Source organism: Galleria mellonella, unplaced genomic scaffold, assembly GCF_026898425.1.
Source record: "Galleria mellonella isolate WM207_F2 unplaced genomic scaffold, CSIRO_AGI_GalMel_v1 utg56, whole genome shotgun sequence".
NCBI lineage: Eukaryota > Metazoa > Arthropoda > Insecta > Lepidoptera > Pyralidae > Galleria > Galleria mellonella.
The window spans coordinates 346,663-367,263 of NW_026442117.1; the positions used below are offsets into that span (position 1 = coordinate 346,663).

Genomic DNA, 20,601 nt, shown 5'->3' on the forward strand with positions numbered 1-20,601 from the left:
AAAACTCCGACTGTACCTGTCGTTGATTCAATATAAACCAGCGTTTTAATTTGTAATAACCTTTTTTTTATATTTACGTGTGATTTAACACATTTTACGAAGAAATACGTGTTTGCCGTCTCATATAAGGGTCCGCTGACCAATAATAGCTGTGGAACGTAAAAACTATTGTTACCTGAACATAACGACACGACATATCTGTGTAACTATGTACTAAGCAAAAATTATAACAGGCTAATGTATTATGCGGCCGTGAAAGAACAATAAAATATTTAAGTACGTCCACGCCTCGCGGACATTCGGCTGATACTCGTAATAACCGTGGACAATAATCTCCCTTACGATTTATAATGTATCTCCTTTTATTACCATAGGGCGTCGTGGCCATTCGGCCTCGGACCGACCCGTCTGTATTATGCACCCACTATACAACATTGACTTTTCATGGGATTTATTTTATAATATTTTTTTTTATAACAAAAATATTTTTTTATTAGTTTGCATAAATAAATTCGTGAGTTTAGATTCTCTCTAAGTTTAATTTAGACCGAGCGTTTTCCATTATGCCTCCAAATAGGTATTCGATGTCTATTTAAGAAACACATTCTATTTTATTACAATCTTAGTAAATAAATGAAATAATAATAAAACTACTTATAGATATAGGTAGATAGGGCACATATATTATTTATAGCTTTATATTAGTACTTACCAAATTCTAATTTGACAAGCATCTCTATGTTTCCTTTTGGCTTTCCTTCACGGCCCTAGTCTTCTAAGTTCCTTTAACCATTATAAATATATTTCCAGTTAAAAAAGTTTGCAGCAGACAGTTCTATTAAATAAGTAAAGAAAAGTAAAAAAAAAATATGAAACTTGATACTAATTTATTTCGTAAAATTTTTAATATTTCTATATTATTAGTCTCACCTTTAACAACAATATCTAAGTCACTTAATAACTGAATATTTTAATATATTAAAAATCATAACTCAAAATTACATAATTAAAGAACCAGTTTTATGACAAAACTAGTTATTTTTATTTAAAAACTAAATTATTAAACTGATTTTGATAAAATTTCTATGGAAGCAGTCTGTAAGTATATACTTTCAGATAAAAAATAATTTTTTCAAATCGGTTTACAATTGATGGAGTTATGAGGTTAAAATTAATTAAAAAAATATGACATTAAAAAAAACTAGATTGAAAACCTAGCCAGGTTTTCAATCTAGTTGTTGTTGTGTAGAGGCCTTTTTAAATTGAAATTATTGACACTATAGCTATTGCATGAATATTGAAATCGTGTGTTCATTTGTCAGAGTAAGGTCGCGAGCGACAGTTATATCTGGGCGTAATGTGTAATGTCGTATTAGTGCCGCTTTATGTGGCCCCAGGATGTAGTCGTAATAGTAAATGATCTTAATATCACATAAACTTGCCTTTTGTAGGTGACATCCGGTGACGGTAACGTGTTCGACACGATATTGCACTACCGCGAAATATCGTTTGGGCTAACTACCCGCCAAATAGGTCCGCCTACCTCCACGTGTAGTAAAACGATTTTTTAACATTTAAAAAGCTGGCAACACACAAGCAACTCCTCTCATTTTGCAGGTATTCATGGGCGACAGTAGCCGCTTTCCATTAGGTGGCCCGTCTATTCATTTACCTCCCCAACAATAAAAAAAAATTCTAAGGAATGGCAAACGAGTTGACCGCCCACCAGATGGAAAGCAGTGACCGTCGCCTATAGAAATAAACAGCGCCACGGCCATTACAGTATACCCTGGGATGCCCATAGTATCCCTCATGCATCGCCATTCCTGAGGAATATGGTATTATGCCGTGAGATCATCGTCATCATTCAGTCGTTAACTGTCCACAGATGCACATAGGCCTCATCCTATTGGGGGATTTTACCAGTAGTTGCCACGCTTGGCAGGCGGGTTGACAACCGCAGTTAGGCTTTGGAGATGTTTTAAGAGAGACGCTGCTATCTATTCCTCAACCATTATGTTCCCTTAGTCTTACGAGATCCACAGGAAAGGAAGGGGTGACACCTTCTATGCCAGGACCACATAGCTATATCCCACCCTTCAAACCGAAACAGTCTTGGAGCCACAGCTGCTTCATGCAAAAACTCAAGTTCTTATTAGTTTTAATTCACTCAAATTACAGATTAGTAAATTAATATTGAATAGTTCTGAATTAAATGCCAGGATTCTCAGTAATAAGATATTCGAATCAAAATGTCCCTCAACATAGAAATACGTGTCAAACCAGACAGATCCATAAAAGAATAATAAGTATAATTGTAGCAAAGACGACCGTGGTCCGAGCAATAAAAGCGTGTATTCGAGAGCATAAACTCAATTTATTGGGGGTGGATGCATTTTAAAAATCGACGTCCATCGGCCGTCACCGGGCCCCAGTTGTCACAAGTAAAATATTTTTTATTCAGTACCTCCACCCTCTAGTGCGGTAAGGCATGTATAGTCCAAGAGTCGAATAGTACTTACTTTCCTTAGATTATATAGATAGAGTTTAAGCCTCAAAAACGTATCAACTTTTTGTCAGCTAATTGACAAATTAACTGACTTGTTTTTTTTTTATCAGAGTTCTATATACTAACGCATAAAATGTGTCTTGACGTATTATATATATATATATATATATATATATATATATATATATATATATATATATATATATATATATATATATATATAAAATATTTATTTATTTACACATACACTAAACAATCATTTAAGTAATATCTTTAAATCTATAAATAAGTGTTTACGCATTAAACAAATGTAGAATTTATAAGACAAAATAAATATAGAAGTTATAAAGGAATCACTCATTACTATTTATCACGCAAAATTGTATGAAAAAGTTGACCCGTTTTTCTCGAAGCTTTTCTATATAGACTATCTATATAATCTAAGTTACGTTCGTAACCATTATATTTTTATGTTACAATAGTAATAAAATAAACGCAAAACGGACCAAATGCAAATAATTTTGAACCACTTCCGTTTATTATATTAATGTAAAAATCTCTTAAAATTTCAATTTGATATCACAAGCAGCATCTTGATTCTTAACAACAATATGAACTAAATTTCTAATAGACTTAATTCAACATTATTATAAATTTCATATATGATGGTTTGTAAAACAATTATATATAAAAGATTATATTTATTATTAGGTTCAGAAATAAATTTAGAGAAACTAGTTTATGCGTAATAGATTATTAATTTTCTACATACAGATTTTCACCATCGTACAACCCGCCATAAACTAAAATTTCATCCCAACCATCTGGACGAGTGGCGGTCCTCCACCGTGCGTTTTTCAAGGCACTTTCTTCCACGCACAACCACTCTTTGGAATCAACTTCCAGCAGCAGTATTTCCGAACCGATACGACAACATAACCTTCAAGAAAAGAGCATATTCCTTTTTAAAAGGCCGGCAGCACACCTGCAATGCCGTAGGTGTTGTGGGTGACCATGGGCGGCGGTAGTCACTTACCATCAGGTGAGCCGCATGCTCGTTTGCCCCCTGTGTTTAAAAAAAAAATATATATATACAATAAAAACAAATAATTTAAATTTATTTTATTCATAGTAATACAATCATTTATATCGTCGACCTTAAATTGTGTTTATTTGCGTTTAAAATTATATGCAATTATGTAAACAGCCAATTTAGTTACGAGTCTTAACGTGATATGTATGTATTCGAGCCCCTAGTCTACACAAACTCGATCAAATTGCGCAGTCTCTAAAAGCGACATGGGCGGGGGCGATGTGAAAATTTAAACTAAATCCCTTTTCGATATACCAATACAAGGGATAATCACATGCATTTACAACATTTTGTATTGCAGCAAACGCTTAATTCTTGCTTAGGGAACAGTAAACTTTATGACGATATAGAAAAGAATAATTTTGCACTGATTTTCTTGGTAATGTTCCATTTTTGGTATTATTTTTTTTTTATATTTCGTCCCTTTGTACCCACGACACGGCGTTATGCTTCCGTATAATGGTCAGCCGCTTTATTAGCGCCATTATTCAGTGCTCAAAGTAAGAAATTTTTGTATTTTTTTTTCGCTTGGAGATTAATGTTGTCCATGTGGGAATAGGTAAATTTTATATCCTGTGCAGTTTAAATCAACTGTGAAAAAATCTTTAAAAATTAACTATACCTAAGTAGGTTTCGTAGGTAATAGTATTATTATTTTCAGAAAACTACTCGACAGATTTTAACGAAACTTGGTACATTTATTCTTCATACTCCTGGGCAGGTTTCTTACTTTTCATCACGCTACGATGAATAGGAGCAGAGCAGTGAAGGGAAATGTTGGGAAAACGGGAGAATTTACGCCATTTTTAAGCTTCCGTCGCGTGTGCAGCCTTAATAGCCCCTTTTTAAAATGTAAAAATGTCCACCCGTGCGACGCCGGGACGGGCCGCTAGTTATACATACAATTAAACATGTAGGTATGTGCTCTTGCCAATGAATAAATCATTCATAATTACCTATCTTGTAAGTTTGTAAAATTCTTATATCTTTTTCTTGATACAAATTTAAAAATTTACAGAATAACATACCAACGACCGAACATAATACCGACGAAGATACACTTCGATGTGCGTTACAGTATAATAAATCGGTTAGATAGTTACCTGTTATTGTTTATTGCGAACAAGCATCTAAGCTTTAAGTGTACAGAGAAAAAAAAACCACCCTCTTGTACCGAAAAGAAGGAATTTTAAGCATGTTAAATACAAAACAGAACAAGCGGCCGATCCTTTATTCCGGGTAGCTGGGGCGGGCGCACCTTCGCAAATCGTAATCCTCTTAGAAAACATTTCCAATTTAAAAAGAATTCCACCTCTTATCCCTCTGAGGAGGGCACGCGTAAAAAATAAAAGGAAAAACTCAGTGACACGCACTAGATGCGATGGAGAGGTAGCTATGTAACATGGTTTTTCACTGGGCCCCTCGACTCGATTCTTTACAGGTCGCTTCTTCCGCCGAGAAAGCATCTATTGAAACTCCACTCAGGCCGTGTTAGCTATCTATTTAGTATAAAAAGGGTCGAGAATTTCTCGAGATCCTTTTTTTATCCGGAGGTGGGTATCGTATCCCTCCCCCAACCCTCGTTACCTACTCCTCCCTCCGCCCCCCACCCGCGCTCTCGGCGCACGTTATACTCGTAGAACATACACGTTGTACACATTGTATTGACATAATCTACATTCAAAACTCTATTTAAATCATTAACAACCTATCTGAAGTTCATTTAAGATGTTAAATCCAAAAACCAGATTTCATTCCAAACTAAAATTGTATAAATTTAGAGTAAGTACTTTTAAACGAGTAATCTAAAGAATTATTATTTTTTTTTTTTTACAACACAGGGGGCAAACGAGCATGCGGCTCACCTGATGGTAAGTGACTGCCGCCGCCCATGATCACCCACAACACCTACGGCATTGCAGGCGCGCTGCCGGCCATTTGAAAAGGAATATACTCTTTTCTTGAAGGTTATGTTGTCGTTATAGAGATAATTTGATAGAAAAAATATAAAAATTATATCAACTTGCATGATTTAACACAAGTTAAATAGATTTAATGTATTTAGCATTAGGTATATAAACCTACGTGGTTTTATGAACGCCAATTAATATATGCTAACATATTTTCTGTAATTCTGTATTTATGTGATAAATAAATAAAAAAAAAATTAGAAAAACAAAAATTTCAAATAGCAAACATATGCATGCACTTTTGTATGGATATATTAGTACGTATCTACATACGTTTAGCTTTAAATTTTTTTAAGACGCCACCTTTCTACCTATTCATTCATTAATTCTTTCAGGCTAAAGCCTGTCTGGTAAGAGATAGCTTAGCAATAAGACCGCTTCTTGTACTATACTAATTTAAAATCCATCAATAATTCATGTAATATTGGTGCAATAAATAATATACCTATATAAGTAGATATCTATAAAAAGGGAGGGAATAAACTTCCTTTTTTCAAATGAGAAAAAATAATCATTAAAATCAGATCGCTTCATGTATAACTGGACCATTTGTAGAGTGATTTATAAATTCAAAGAAATTTAATATTCTAGAATATTTCTAGAACGAGCTAGAAGCTGACGGCCCACTTCATGCAAAATGGTAACCGTCGCCTGTGGACAGGAACAGTACCAAGGGCGTAACAAAGTATACATAAAATAAATAACTAAATATACTGTGCCGTTTACAAGTATTTCAAATAGATTCCACTGCGAAGCTTGTTTAAAGTGGCGACGAGGCCCCATCCCCGCGACGTCGGGCTCGTCATCCTCCGTGACCACCATCGGCAGTTCTTCAAATATTTAAAGGGCGGCCGAATTTGATTCCGTCCGTTTGGAGCGGCCCTCGGGTGCCCACAATTGGATCACACGGGCGGTTACAGTGCGCTCCCCGATTTTTATTCTAGTTATTCACTAAAATCAACTTATGGAAGCAAATTTGATTTCAATGGCCTTAAGTAAACTCGAATTTGTATCAATTCTACTGCCGCAAATTTTATTTCAAATATTAGATTAACAAACAAATGGGCGAATCGCATTCGGTTTTATTGCAGTGGCAATGAACGTTTGTATTTAGGGTTCTGTAGACGGTTCCTGCTATCATCATACCTATATATCGGACCATCTATTGGTATATCACAGTTTTATCTATTTATTCATACAACGGACGAGAAAGACTTAAAATAATCACACTCGTAAATAGGTTTAAAATCATAGAATTACTTTTATGGGTTTCTCCACACATCATTAAACGTTCATGGTACTTTATTTATTAATAACTAAAAAAATAACCGAGTTACGATCTTTCGTGGGTACGTAGCCCTCTTATTGCGTGTCCAACATGCTCTTACTAAATTTAATATTTGCACGCTGTAATCAAACCTTAATTTATTTTCTCAAACTTTCATATATAAACTGAATTGTTTATTTTTGAAAACAAAAAGAAAACCAAACTTCAGTTTTAACGCAGACATGTATGTGTTCTATATGACAGGGCGGACAGAATGGTTTTTATAGTTATTATTTATAAATGAAACACTAAGTAACTGTCGAGTGTCCATATGTAATCCTCTATTTTTATAAAGTGTTGCCATCTACAATTGCAATGTACAACTAAATAAAATAGAGATGCCATATATGCAACAGTATGTATTCATAAAAAAAAATAGAATATAATCTCAAATTTCAATCTTATAACACCAACTAATAATATAACTGACTTTATAAATGATCCAAAATATATGTCAAAACTTGTTTCAAAAATTATTTATAATTGGAATGGGTATCCATTCGAAAAGAAAATTATTACGCGTAACGGCGTAATACCATCATCATATCTTCGGATATTTCGAAGACGACCAGTAAAATGTTACTATCACAAGCAACCGTGAACTAGCTTTAAGTAAGTCAATATCCGGATAAAAAAATAATACGTATTAAAGTGGAATCCACATAAGACTGTGGCGGCTACTGACTGCCGGCCGCGATGCGCCTGGGGATCGGTTAACCCACGTTACACGACGCGCCAATCCCGCCGGAGAATTCCTACTTTCCACAAAGAAAATAGCAATCAAAATTTGATTTACCGCCACCCGCGGCCATACATCAAACCGTTCTAATCCGCGGAAAGAGAAAGCCTAAAATCTAAGGGGATCGGACGCGCGGCGCTCCGACGCTGTCGAATTGAAAATCCTAGTGGCACGAAGCGCCTTTAATATTTATGACCGAGTAAAGATACGTACGGCCCTATGAATAAATATACGAGCTACGGATATAGAAGCGGTCGCGCACTATTTAAATGGGATATACATATGTACATATATTATGTTTTTTTTTCATCACGCTAAAGTACTTAATAACAATATGATATGTATGGGAGAAATTTAAGCCTGATTCTGAGTTCTATTTATTAACTATGTTTCTCGTAATACAGTACATCCTAGTTTTAGGATCAAACAATAATAAGTTTAACACAATTAGGCCAATTGTCTGAACCTTGAGCTAAGTACTTGAATATACTCTGTAGGAAATTAGAAACCCAGTGTCTGACAATAGAGCCCAGGACACCTAGACCTAAGACAATTTAGAAAAGTCGTTTCCAAATTTAGTCTGATTGACAATCAAACCCGGCAGCACTTTTATGTCCTTGTAATTATTATAATAGTGTGACACATATCAGTTGTCTATATTCAACAGTGGATGATTAATGGCCGAGATGATGATGATGATGATATCTGTAACAAAATCCTGAGTAAGGTAAGAAATCATCTATATGAGTGGTAAGCTCGTTTTCATCGCCTGGATATCGAAAAAGGTCACTAAAAGGACAAAGCATAATACATTATTTTATGAGAAGAAAATCCCTATAGCAATGCTCCTTACTAGCATAATAGATAGTAGTAAGCTACGAATAATAATACCCTTATTCTCTTGTATCGATCTCGCACATTTAAAATCCGTATCATCATCATAACAACCTTTAACTGTCCACTGTTAAACATAAGCCTTCCGTTTTACAGTTACTACGCTTGGCAAGCGGATTGACAACCATAATTAGGCTTTGGAGATGTTTTAAGAAGGATGATACTGCCCATCTCTCACCTTCCCTTAATTACCTCTTACACCTACGAGAAAAGAAAGGGTGGCCTTTTCTATGCCGGGACCACACGGCTGTCTGTGACCGTAAAATATGTATATTTAATAGTACATATAACTGGTCGAAATTAGACATGATGATAATCCTGAGTTAGCCTTTCAACAGGTATCTACTTTAAAGTCTTGCAATGGAAATATTCATAGAGGTATTATAATAAAATCCTATTGAACTGAATAAATTATATTACAATCATGCTAACCTCAATTTCGATATATATTCAAAGCACCAGAGCAGTTCATATGTGAGTAGGATGGTGCCCACCCTCACAATTCACATGCGCCCACTTCAACCCCGCCCGACCACACCGCGTCTCATTGCAAAATATGTATTAAGGTAACATCCATCGATACATTACTCAATATTCAGTGGCATATAAACCGAATTGGATTTTTCGATCAGGTAAGTACGAAATATAACGAATGCTGTCCGATATTCGCAACACGCTTATACAAGACTTCAGTATTATTTGGTAGTCTCCCGAAAATAATGTTTATGACCTACATCCACCATCTAAATTCTACTGGTAGTTAATAGATCAGAAAATCCGATACCCCTAGATATTCAGTAAAATTCCTAAGAGTAACGAGATTGAACAATAAAAAAAATTACGACAATGAAACAAAAACAGTGTCCCCTGGCGAGCGGCAATTTTGCATCGAGATCGATCGCCGAAGGGCACCGTGGAGGAGGGACCGGTGAGCGATGTCGCATTAGGGAGTTTGCATGGGGTCAACATAAGCCGTTTCCGATAAGGCCCCCTGGCGATGCCTACTTCGAACTTTCGGCATTTCGGCTCAATACCCGCTTATCTGCGTGCCACACTCGCAGACTCGCCACTCGTCTGCAGCACACGTGAACTGAATAATGCATCCGTCGCTCACCGCTCACTCCCCAATTGAAACCATATTTATATTTCTATAACTTTCAGTGTATTATTCGTACCTGTATAAATAAAATATCAGAAATATGGAGAATGGTAGGTAATTATTTATTTATTTAAAACGTAATGCTTAGTATCAATGGCGAACTTAACACCAGTGAGTTGTGATATTCAAAATCAGATTTTTAAATAGATGCCTAAATGCATATTTAAAATCAAAGTGTCGTTTAGAAAAATATTAATACACATAATACACGTATATTCGTATTTTGAGATGGAGCAATTTATTTTCCGCGAAGATTCCGAAGGATTGTTATTGGATCCTTCTTTCAATTTTCCTATTTATTACATTACTCACAATACGATTACTTCGGAAACAAAACTACTTTAATTGGTCAAACATAACATTTATAATTTAATATATTTATATTTCTAAAAAATCTTCTTTGCTACAGTAGGTACCCATAAATAAAAAAATAAAAAAAAAATTTGAGACAAACAACGGAATTTAAAACATAACATTGACCATTTAAATTAAACGAAGATCATTATGATGTCGGAATAAACTTATCTTAACAAATACACGGATATTGTTTTATTTTATATACATAGATACATATGTAGTAAATTATTAAAGACTTGTGAATAGTGCATACTTATTCACAAATGTTATATTGTAGGTGCTCGCTAAATATCATAGACTTAGTATAACGTACTACGTACTAACTAAATATAATTCAATACCTAGTGGTAGAAAAAGAAAAAACAAAATAGAAATTTTGCTCGAATTTTCTTCCAGAAATCCTATAGTAGAAAAAATTATTAATGAAAAAAAAAATTATAACTAGATAAAGAATATTTCAAATCTTTTTTTTTTAATTTAAAATATATACTTTCATTTGGTAATATTATTATCTGTACCTATACGCAGATAGGTATGCTTACGAATTAATAAATAATTAATGCAATACCAAAAAATAAAGCTTATACTTCAATTTATCCATCGATAACCAAATGACAAATGTAATCACCGAATACCTAGATTAAGAAATTTATGTAGACAAAAGTGTGCGCATTATCCGCCATTAGGTACGATGCAGGCCCAACAACGACACGAATCGATTACGAGCAAAAAGAATCTTAACGCCACCACTGCGGCAAGATTGAGATCTTGCGAGGGCCACGTCCACTCGTATCCTCTCTCCGCATGATAAATATCCATCTTCCCGCTTTTTACGCGACGAGGGTGTCACGCAAAAAAATGAATAAGGAAATTTACCTAATGGCCGCGATTCTTTACTTTCCATGTCTATTGTCGCACGGACAATGCTATAATGGAGGGATGACGTGAGCACGCACATGCTTTTATTTTATTCTTTCCCGTTTGATATGTTACTAGTCTTCTGTCCTTTATGTGCCTACATACAATACCTACAACGTTAAGTAACTTTTTGTGTAAACGCAATACTTATTTATTGTACTTAATAAATATTTATATTTGTAAAATAATGACAGATTCAAATGAAAAATTGATTTACTTACCTCTATGAATTAGATTACAGATGATAGATTAACTAAGATTAATTATTCTAACATAGGTAGGTGCATACATACAGTGGTTTCTGTCTCAAAATCGTGTTTAAGGTCTACAAAATAATTGAGTCATATTGTAAAAACAGAACCTTCCAAGTGAAAGAAGGTAGTTCTACTTTTACATAGCAGAAATACCCAAGGATTCCAAGCTTGATCCTGTGCTATATACAAATTTCATTAGATCTTCCAGAAACCCAAGAAACAACTTTCATAGATTATATTGTAAAATATCTTATGTAGTTAAACAGTCGACTGTTATGGACTAAACACATCCAATTAAAGAGAGACAAAATAAGCTTCAAGTATTAGGAAATACAATGGCTAATTGACAGAAAGTTAAATTTCATTTCAATGTCATAACGAAGTACAACCTGAATATTAATAACATAGTCATCTATGGTATACTGCACACTGTATGGGTGTCGAATATTATAACTCTTGGTATATCTCACGTGAAGGAAAGACGATTATTAGTAACTAGCTTTTGCCCCTTCATACGTATGAATTTAAGAAATACGAAATTAAATAATTTTGTACACTTCTCGATGGGATATCAAAATAAAACATACATCAGTCTTTAAGTGAGACCATCAGGAGCACAACTTTGAAAACCGCATCCAATTTGATACAGTAGTTTTTGTGTAATATCAGAACAAACTGAGACAGACTGAGAGACAAAATTTCTAAAAATTATTGTTTTGGCATCTATTGCTGTCATTAAACCCGTTATTATAGTTTTTCTTACATGTATCTCAGTATAGATGTCGTTATAATTTTATTATATTAGTAATATAAGGACTAGCGCCCTATTATAAACAATATATCTATTCTGAAGTCCACGATCAAACAGTCAAACCTGGAAACCGCACATTGAAATCTCCTTGATGAGCCTGCCCTCTAGATAAAGTACAAACAATTATCTCAATGGGAGGGAAGGGATTATTAGTAATGGGGACTACCAGTCCCATTGCTAGCAATATACCCTATTAAGTCGACCTCCCCGTGATTCCTCCTGGAAACCATGGTGTTGAATGCCAAGTGTATCCATCACGATGGGCTGATTGTCCTGCCTTTTCATTCTCACTTATCATCCATCACTGGTGCTCCGCCAGCGTATACCGTTAGCGCAGGCGATGTTACCATTCCATGATCATCCACTAAAAAAATCTCAATAGAATCGCTACGGTTAGGGAAAAATAATAAAACAGCACATGTGGCCATCTCATTCTATCCCATAGACTAGCCAGACATAACGATTCTATCAGCAGATTCGTTTATATATTGTCTGGGAAGCCTGGGCTTCATCCTCTTTTTCCCAGATTTTTACTCTACTGCTGTTGGGCGCAAATGGTCTTTACAGTTTCACCGTACGCGTGAGGAGATAGGCGCAAAGAACACTCCAAGTTGATAGAAAGCCACAGAAGGTTGACTCTTGCCGATGTTACGACTTCTTCCTCATCTATTAGTTGGCAGCTTTATTTAATATTGAATTTTAAAAAGAGGTCAAAAGATCTACAAAGAAAAGTATCAAATATTATTTGAATTAAATGTTTTATTTTGTCACAAGCCACGGGATGCCATCTGCCGAGCCCATAGTTAACTGTATAGATTACATAAACGTACGTAATCCTGCACTTAAATTAATACGGTATTAGAAACATCTTTCAAGAAAAACATGATGGATACCAGACATTTTTTGTAATGTGGTCAATAAAGAATAAATAAATAAAATAAATGGGTAACAATGCGTATGTGATACAATTGACACTGTAAGCATAATAAGAACTTTGGTTACGAATTAATAGCAGCCGAGTCGTATGCATGTCTACCATTAAAAGACCACTTAATAGCTTATATGTAAGCAACTTTAAAATCTAAATTTTAATTGAAACTTAAGTATGAATAATGTATGAGTTTTTTTACAGCATTAGTGTTTACGAAACATTAATGCAGTTAATTTAGATTTAATTAAGCCTAATTAAGACACCTAATTAATATTGTAATGCCATTGCACTAGGAAGATCAGTGAAATACACTACTACCAGATGGTGTATCAAGATTCACAAGTTTTTAAGTTGGACTTTAAGGAATGCAACTGTAAAAGCTGCATCTATTAAATCTGCATCTGCTAAAACAAACATACGGACAAAGGAAGTTTCTAAAAATACTTAGTTTTGGCTTCTATTTATCTTTTTATGACTGCTCATATCTATTTTTCTTAAATGTCTTTTCTGTATAGACATTGTCTGTTGTATTAGTAATATAGGTACTTAGGTATTTTGTTACTATATTGTAAATTAATAAAGATATATATGTACTTAAATAATACACTTATAGTTATTAAATCTATTGTATATAAGTATGAATAATTTTGTCTTGATTTTTTTCTTCAATTTAAAAAGTTTAATAAGTACCCATTTACTTAGGTACATTATAATATTACTGAAATAATAATTGCTCCATCAATAGTCTTCGATCTGGTCATTATCCATCAAAAAATTTGCACATATGATGGGAAAGTCCTTGTCACTCCATTGTCAAACTTGTGATACCATTGATGATGTGCATCATATTCTATTATTAAAGTGTCATATTACCACGAAAGAAAAAGAAGAATTCATGCGCCATATTAACTTAAATAAATTTAATGTTGGTCTTATTCAATCTATGTTAGCTGAACTTAAACCAGAAATTTTTTAACATCTCTGTAAATTATTGATGCCCATTAATTCTTCTCTATCCGCATCTAGGGAAAGTAGATAAAGTTTTGTTTGAGAAATCAGTTCAGGGTATGATAGGACTAATATACCTGAAGAAGCCCTTAAAATAATAAAAAAAAAATTCATATACATATGCAAATAAATAATAATTTATGTGCCACACAGCCACAATGACCAGTATAATGAAATTAAAATAATTTTGTAGCCATAAATTACCTACCTTCAAGTTCTTACTTAATAGAAAACTTAACAAGAATTATTAATTATTATTCTTATTAATTATTTATTATATTCACCTGCTAAAATTATATAATACACAATCCAACAGCAATCCATAAATGTAGCACTAACCCAGTTTTTTCTGTTAAATAAACTCAGCATTTTATCAATACAAAATACCACTGTGAATTCCAATACTATTATAAAAATGACATGAATATTCATAATTGGAATGTTAACACTTCCACATGTCACTCGCTGTTTGTTGATATTCAAATGGGAATCAAGTGGATCCATTCAATTACAACGTAACACTGCCGGGGCATAGTGGACACCCACCGAGCAGCGGTAGCGGTGCACTCCGGACGAATAAATTCAAAAATTCAGAATCCCTACATTGCTATTGGATAACCAAACCCACACCCTTTTGCGCGTGTGCTAAAAAATGAAAGGGTTAAACAACTTACCCCTTTTTTATAGCACCCTACATTTTGCATCTCTTTCCTCACCCTTTTCTATTACCTGAAGTTATAAAAACATGATAGAATATATTATGAGGACTAAAAAATACAATGTTTGAAGCAATATTTATCAGCAAAATTTTTATTATATAAATAATATAAAATAAGTAAAATAATAGATTCTTAAATTTTCACTACACTTGAAATATTTAATTGGTGGAGGAAATAAAAAGACAGGTATTTGTTTATAAATCTTGTTTCGAACAACGTCGACAGTCACAGAAAATAACGAATTAAAAAAAAAATATTAGAAAAGAATAAAAAGAATTATAAAACATAATATAAAATTAGCGTAAAATTTTGTTGTGCGATTCAAACGTCAAAACAACTCAAAATAGGGTTGCTAACTATTAAAAATATTTACCGTTAAATATGTCTCGAAATACCTTAAAATCTTTATAATCAATTGCAAAAATCTGTATAAAATTAAAAAAGAACCTTAAAATATTAGCATAGATATATTCAATGGTGGGCTAGGTGGCATGTGCTTATCCCACAATAGTGTGGTGCCCACCCTAGGACATGAGCAGAGCTTTCAACTATGCTTAAAGTCAACGAACAAATTACATATTTTTTATGGTGACAAGCTACTCCAAAAATAATTTATATATATATCAATGGATACCTATTAGTACAACAATTATTATTATATAATAATACTAGCTATTATTACTATATCGATTTGACTATTTGTTGGTAGTTTGATATGAAAATTCAACCTACCACCAACCAACAGTTAATAGAGAAAAAAATATTTTGTACTATATTGTCTGTATGTCATTTAAGAACCACTAGAACTCTGTTGTTTACGCATAGAAGTATATGTATGAATTATTTTTAGTAAATATTTTCACACAAACGTGCTTTTACACAAAAATAAAAAAAAATGTTACATCTTTTCTCATCTAAGAGGTGAAATTTTCTAAAACCAAAATTACTTGTTTTTGTAAAAATATAAAATTTTATGCTTCTGACTCTGAAATTGATGGATTTCCGTGTAACCGTTCATTCTTTATCAGCTCTATCCAAACATCCTTTTTTTGTGGCCAGTTTATATTAAATTTAATTTTTAGCCTTGTGGTTTAGTATTGATAAGGGAGTCAGAACAACGATTTTATATTTATAGATTTTATTATAATTATAATTAAAGCTCGAAGAATAAAAAATGGCAAACAAACAAAAAAAATTTTCTTTTCAAACATGTTATAAACAAGACTTCACTAATAAATGACAATACGCGAAATATTTGCAATATGCAAAAGAATAATCAAACTACATGTTACTAACACGTAGTTTGGCGTGTTACTAAATATCCCTCTGTATTTAGGGGAATATCTTTAAGCTGGAAACCCTGCTACGTTTCATTATTCATATTTATTCGCACTTTTAAATTCATGCAATAGAATTAAGTTATATGTACATATAACTGCATAACTTTGTCATATTTTTATTAAAATATACTATTATTATAATTATTCAAAATTACCTCAGTTTTTATAAGTCATAATATAAGTTTTTTTCTTTTAAACAACGAAATTTATAAATAGTCTAAACTGGGAAAAGTGAACTACGTGAAATGGAATGGTTAAGTTTTATTCCATTATAGTGATCTATAGGATAATTACGTCAAATTTATAACAACACCTGTTTAGTACGTAGTTACAATAGTGTCAAAGTGTATACTTAAAAAAATAACAGATAGATATACATATTGGAATAAAATTACTTTAATAATTTTATTAATTTTTGTGTTTTTAGTTTTTTGTAAAGAGATCTAGAATAATCAATAAAATTACAAATAACGATGACTCTGTATCATTTTGGAAACTGTCTAGCATTAGTATATGCCCCTTATCATATGGCTTATAAAATTTCTGGAATGTAAGACCAAAGACTATTCAAATAGGTTATGTTTATCCTGACAAGACCTATAAATATTATTTTTATATTTCAGTTCTGAGTATGCAACATTTTCAAAATGTGTTTATGCTGGAGGTTTATATATTTTCACACAATTATGCAAAATGCTCCTGTTAGCTACATTCTTCCCGGACTCTGATGTTAACCAAGTTAATGGCGAATACAATGCATTTCTGGTAAGTTCATTTGCATAAATTCTACACTAATGTATGAAGTGTATCAATAAATATACTGGAAGCTATTTCTACATAATATGCAATATAAAATCTGTAGGTAATGTTAGCAGTAATATCTATCATTACCCGTTCTTTATTTTACCAACTACATCTCATCACATTATCTTACACATCCCTGCCTAATAGGTAATATTGGGAAGAAAGGGATTGTTAGTAATGGGATCTAATTTACCCATTGCTATCAATACACACTATCAGATTTAACCTCCATGCGGTTCCCCCTGGAAACCGTCATGCTTAATGCTTGTTGACCTGTCTTTTCAACCCTCACTGGTGCCCCGCCAGTGTATCCCGATAACGCAGGCGGGGCATACCATTCCATTATCACCCATTAAAAAAATAAGTATTACTATATATATATATATATATATATATATATATATATATATATATATATATATATATATATATATATATATATATTTATATGCAATATAATAAGTACTTTTGATGGCCTGCACTCATATCATGTTGTGCTATTTGTCATACCAATAGGTTTTATTTCCATTGAATGAAAATGGAATTGTAACACGGCCTGTGCTTTATGCTGCTGGGGCTCCAGTGAGAATGAGGCAGTTGGCCCATCATGATGAATTCATCAAAAATTAACTACAATGGTTTATAGGAAGAACCACATAAAGGTTGACCTGTATTTTTTTCAATGGATGGTACTGGAATGATTACCCCACCTGTGCTAACGGTATATGCTGGTGGGGCAATAGTAAGAGATGATAGGTGAGAATGAAAATGCAGGTCAGTTAGCCCATCGTGATGAATACATCTGTAATGGGGGAAAAGGGATTGTTAGTAATGGAGACTGAGAATCCCATTGCTAGCAATATACCCAACTAGGTCGACCTCCTTGTGGTTCCCCCTGGAAACTATCATGTTTAATTCCTGATGAATTCATCATGATGGGCTAACTGGTCTGTTTTCATTCTCATCTATCACCCTTCACTGGTGCTCCACCAGCGTATCCCGTTAGCGCAGGCGGGATAACCATACCATATTCATCCATCAAAAAAAAAAATATACATCTGTAATTCTGAAAAATTAACATGAGCTGTATTTAAAAAAAAAAGAAAAGTCAGAGCAAGTGACTAGTTGTTGTTCTTTACAATTTCAGTTTTCATTCAATCATCTAATCTTGATTGAATCAATATTGTTATTGTTGTAGATGTCTACAGTATATAGTTTATATACTTAGTATAAAAATTAATACATACTAATTGTGTATTTACAGGAAATCCTTAAATCAACAGTAGATTTGGCTGATTTACTCGGACTGTACTTTGCATTGAGTGCAATCCCAGGAAAGGGGCATGCAAAGATTTTGACAGCAGCTATAGGCTGGGCAAGTGCTGAGGTAGAGGTCACATTTAATATACTTTAAATATATTATTAGCTAATTTAATATTATATGAGTTTTTCTAGATCATTAGACTGGCAAACAACCTGACAGACTATCTGATTGAAAATGAAAAAACTTTGTCTATAAATATGAATAGCACCATAGACATATTTAGCGAATACATTGTATTATGGTGTTAGGCTTCTGTATTGTATAATTTACTGCCTTACCCCACACTTCAAACCAAAACAATTTGAATGGATGTTTCACAGTAGAAACATTAGTGATATGAAGGTAGCACACCAACCTTTGTTATTTATTTACCCAGAGGGAGACTTTGTCCAAAAGTTGTTTGCTTAGGCACCTCTGTCCCATTCGTATTTTAACCGTGAAGCAGTTGTGTTTGCATGGCTGTGTTTCAGTTTGAAAGGTGACATATGGCAGTGAATTTACAAGGTACAGAGGAATAACACCTGACTCCTCAAGAATGGCAATGCATATCATGGGCAAAACAGTATACTCTGTTATGTCCTTGGTACTGCTCTTGTCTGTAGATGATGGTTACCACTTACCATCAGGTGGGCTGTCAGCTTCTTTGCCATTCTAAATTGCATAGAAAAAAATTAATTCTGACCCAATGTTCCTATAACATAATACAATAAAAAATAATCCATTCAATAGCTGACATTACATAGGAATGAAGTTGTCAATTCTGAAGCACTGAGTGGACTGGAGATGGCTCACTTCAGAAACCTCAACAATTCTTATCCTATTAACAAATGGCAGCAAAAATTTAGGATAGTGAAAATTATAAATTATCTTTAATTTATTTGCTTTTAAATAGATTTGTTTACAAGCTCTTTTAAATTAGTATTTTTTATAATTCTACTGCTGGGTTCGGATTGTTGTTATCTAGTGAAAAGAATCCATTTCTAATTGTAGTTGTAAGAAACAACTGAATTTTAGCTTTATAGTGAAATCTTGCACGTGTAAAACTTATATATGGTGTGGTGTATTATTTGCAGGTGGTGGTAACCCGCAGCATACTGCTATGGGTGGGCGCGAGAGGGTCCGAGTTCGACTGGCGCTACGTGCGGTCGTGCGCCGAGTCGAACGTGTCGCTGCTGCAGCACGCCGCCACCGCCGCGCTCGTGTGGCTGTGGACCCGCAGCGACCTGCCCCGCAAATATTCTCCTATTGTAGTGTCTCTTCTAGCACTGTCCCCTTACAGAGGATTAATGGAAGAGGCAGTAGCAAGTGTTTTGTCCCTCAGTGCATGGGCACTGCTGGCTTTACGCGCAGTTCATGCAACTATCGTCGGTCTTACCACTCTTGGTATCTATGCCGTCTTAGCTCAGCAAATAGGTATATAATTCCTCCAACATATTTAATTTATATTTCTTAGGATATTGTTTTAATTGTTTTATTTATCAAGTAAGTTAATAATAAACAGGTATATTGTAAAAAGGATTATGAAACCATTACAAAAATGTTTATGTAGTTTGCTTTTATTATTTAATAAATAATTCCAGAATAGTGTTCCAATCAAGTTACACCAATTATTGTATCCTCAGATTAGGGTACCCATCTTATTTAATACTAATAAGTGCAGAAGAATTTAAAGTAAATTCCAATATTAATTCCTTTATCTTCTTTTTTAAATGATATACCTATAATAAAGTGGCACCAATATTTAATGGATGATAATAGAATGGTAACCCCACCTACGTTAACGGTATACACTGGTAGGGCATCAGTAAGGAATGGTAAAGGAGAATGGAAGGACAGGTTAATTAGCCCATCATGATGAATACAACTGGAATTAAAAAAAACCGTATTACACGGGGGGTAAGGGATTGTTAGCAATAGAGTTTGAGAGCCCCATTGCTAGCAATATGTCTTATTAGGTCGACTTCCACGTGTTTCCCCCTGGAAACCATCGTGAACAATTCTTATTGAATTCGTCACGATGGGCTAACTGACCTACTTCATCCTTTACTGGTGCCCCGCCGGTGTATACCGATACCCATTATTTACTTTTTCTACCCACTGTGTCATTGGTATGGATGCATTGAGCGGATGCTCGCAGGGCGTCAATGAAGACAGGTCAATTAATCCATTATGAAGAGGCGAAAAGGATTGTTAGTAATGGGGTCTCAGTGGAGGATGATGGAATGATAACCCCGCTTTTGCTATCGATATACGCTAGCGGAGCATCAATGAGTGGCGATAGGTGATTATCCCATTGTGGACTCTGGTGTAATGAAACCATACACTTACCATAACATACTTTCGTATATAATGTAAGGATGAAACTTTATAAGTATTTTGGTAAGTGTTCTGGATAACAAAAAGCATAAAATAGAAATTAGAAATTGCAACGTAAAAACAAATAT

At 33.8% G+C, this 20,601-nt stretch overlaps 1 protein-coding gene and 1 long non-coding RNA gene across 2 annotated transcripts in view; one reads left to right on the forward strand and one right to left on the reverse strand.

The window, feature by feature from the left end:
* The window catches only part of LOC116413701 (uncharacterized), an 80,694-nt gene extending 65,204 nt beyond the window's left edge, over positions 1 to 15,490 (reverse strand). The window contains exon 1 of the long non-coding RNA XR_008253342.1: positions 14,255 to 15,490. This is a non-coding gene — a long non-coding RNA (uncharacterized LOC116413701). The remainder of the gene's footprint in view (positions 1 to 14,254) is intronic.
* An 877-nt stretch (positions 15,491 to 16,367) lies between these two features.
* Positions 16,368 to 19,705, forward strand: LOC113512468 (transmembrane protein 147). The gene is made up of 4 exons (XM_026896365.3): positions 16,368 to 16,579; positions 16,653 to 16,794; positions 18,098 to 18,220; positions 19,231 to 19,705. The coding sequence occupies exons 1-4, from the start codon at positions 16,503 to 16,505 to the stop codon at positions 19,576 to 19,578; spliced, it is 690 nt and encodes a 229-aa protein (XP_026752166.1). The 5' UTR covers positions 16,368 to 16,502; the 3' UTR covers positions 19,579 to 19,705.
* The last annotated feature ends 896 nt before the right edge of the window (positions 19,706 to 20,601 follow it).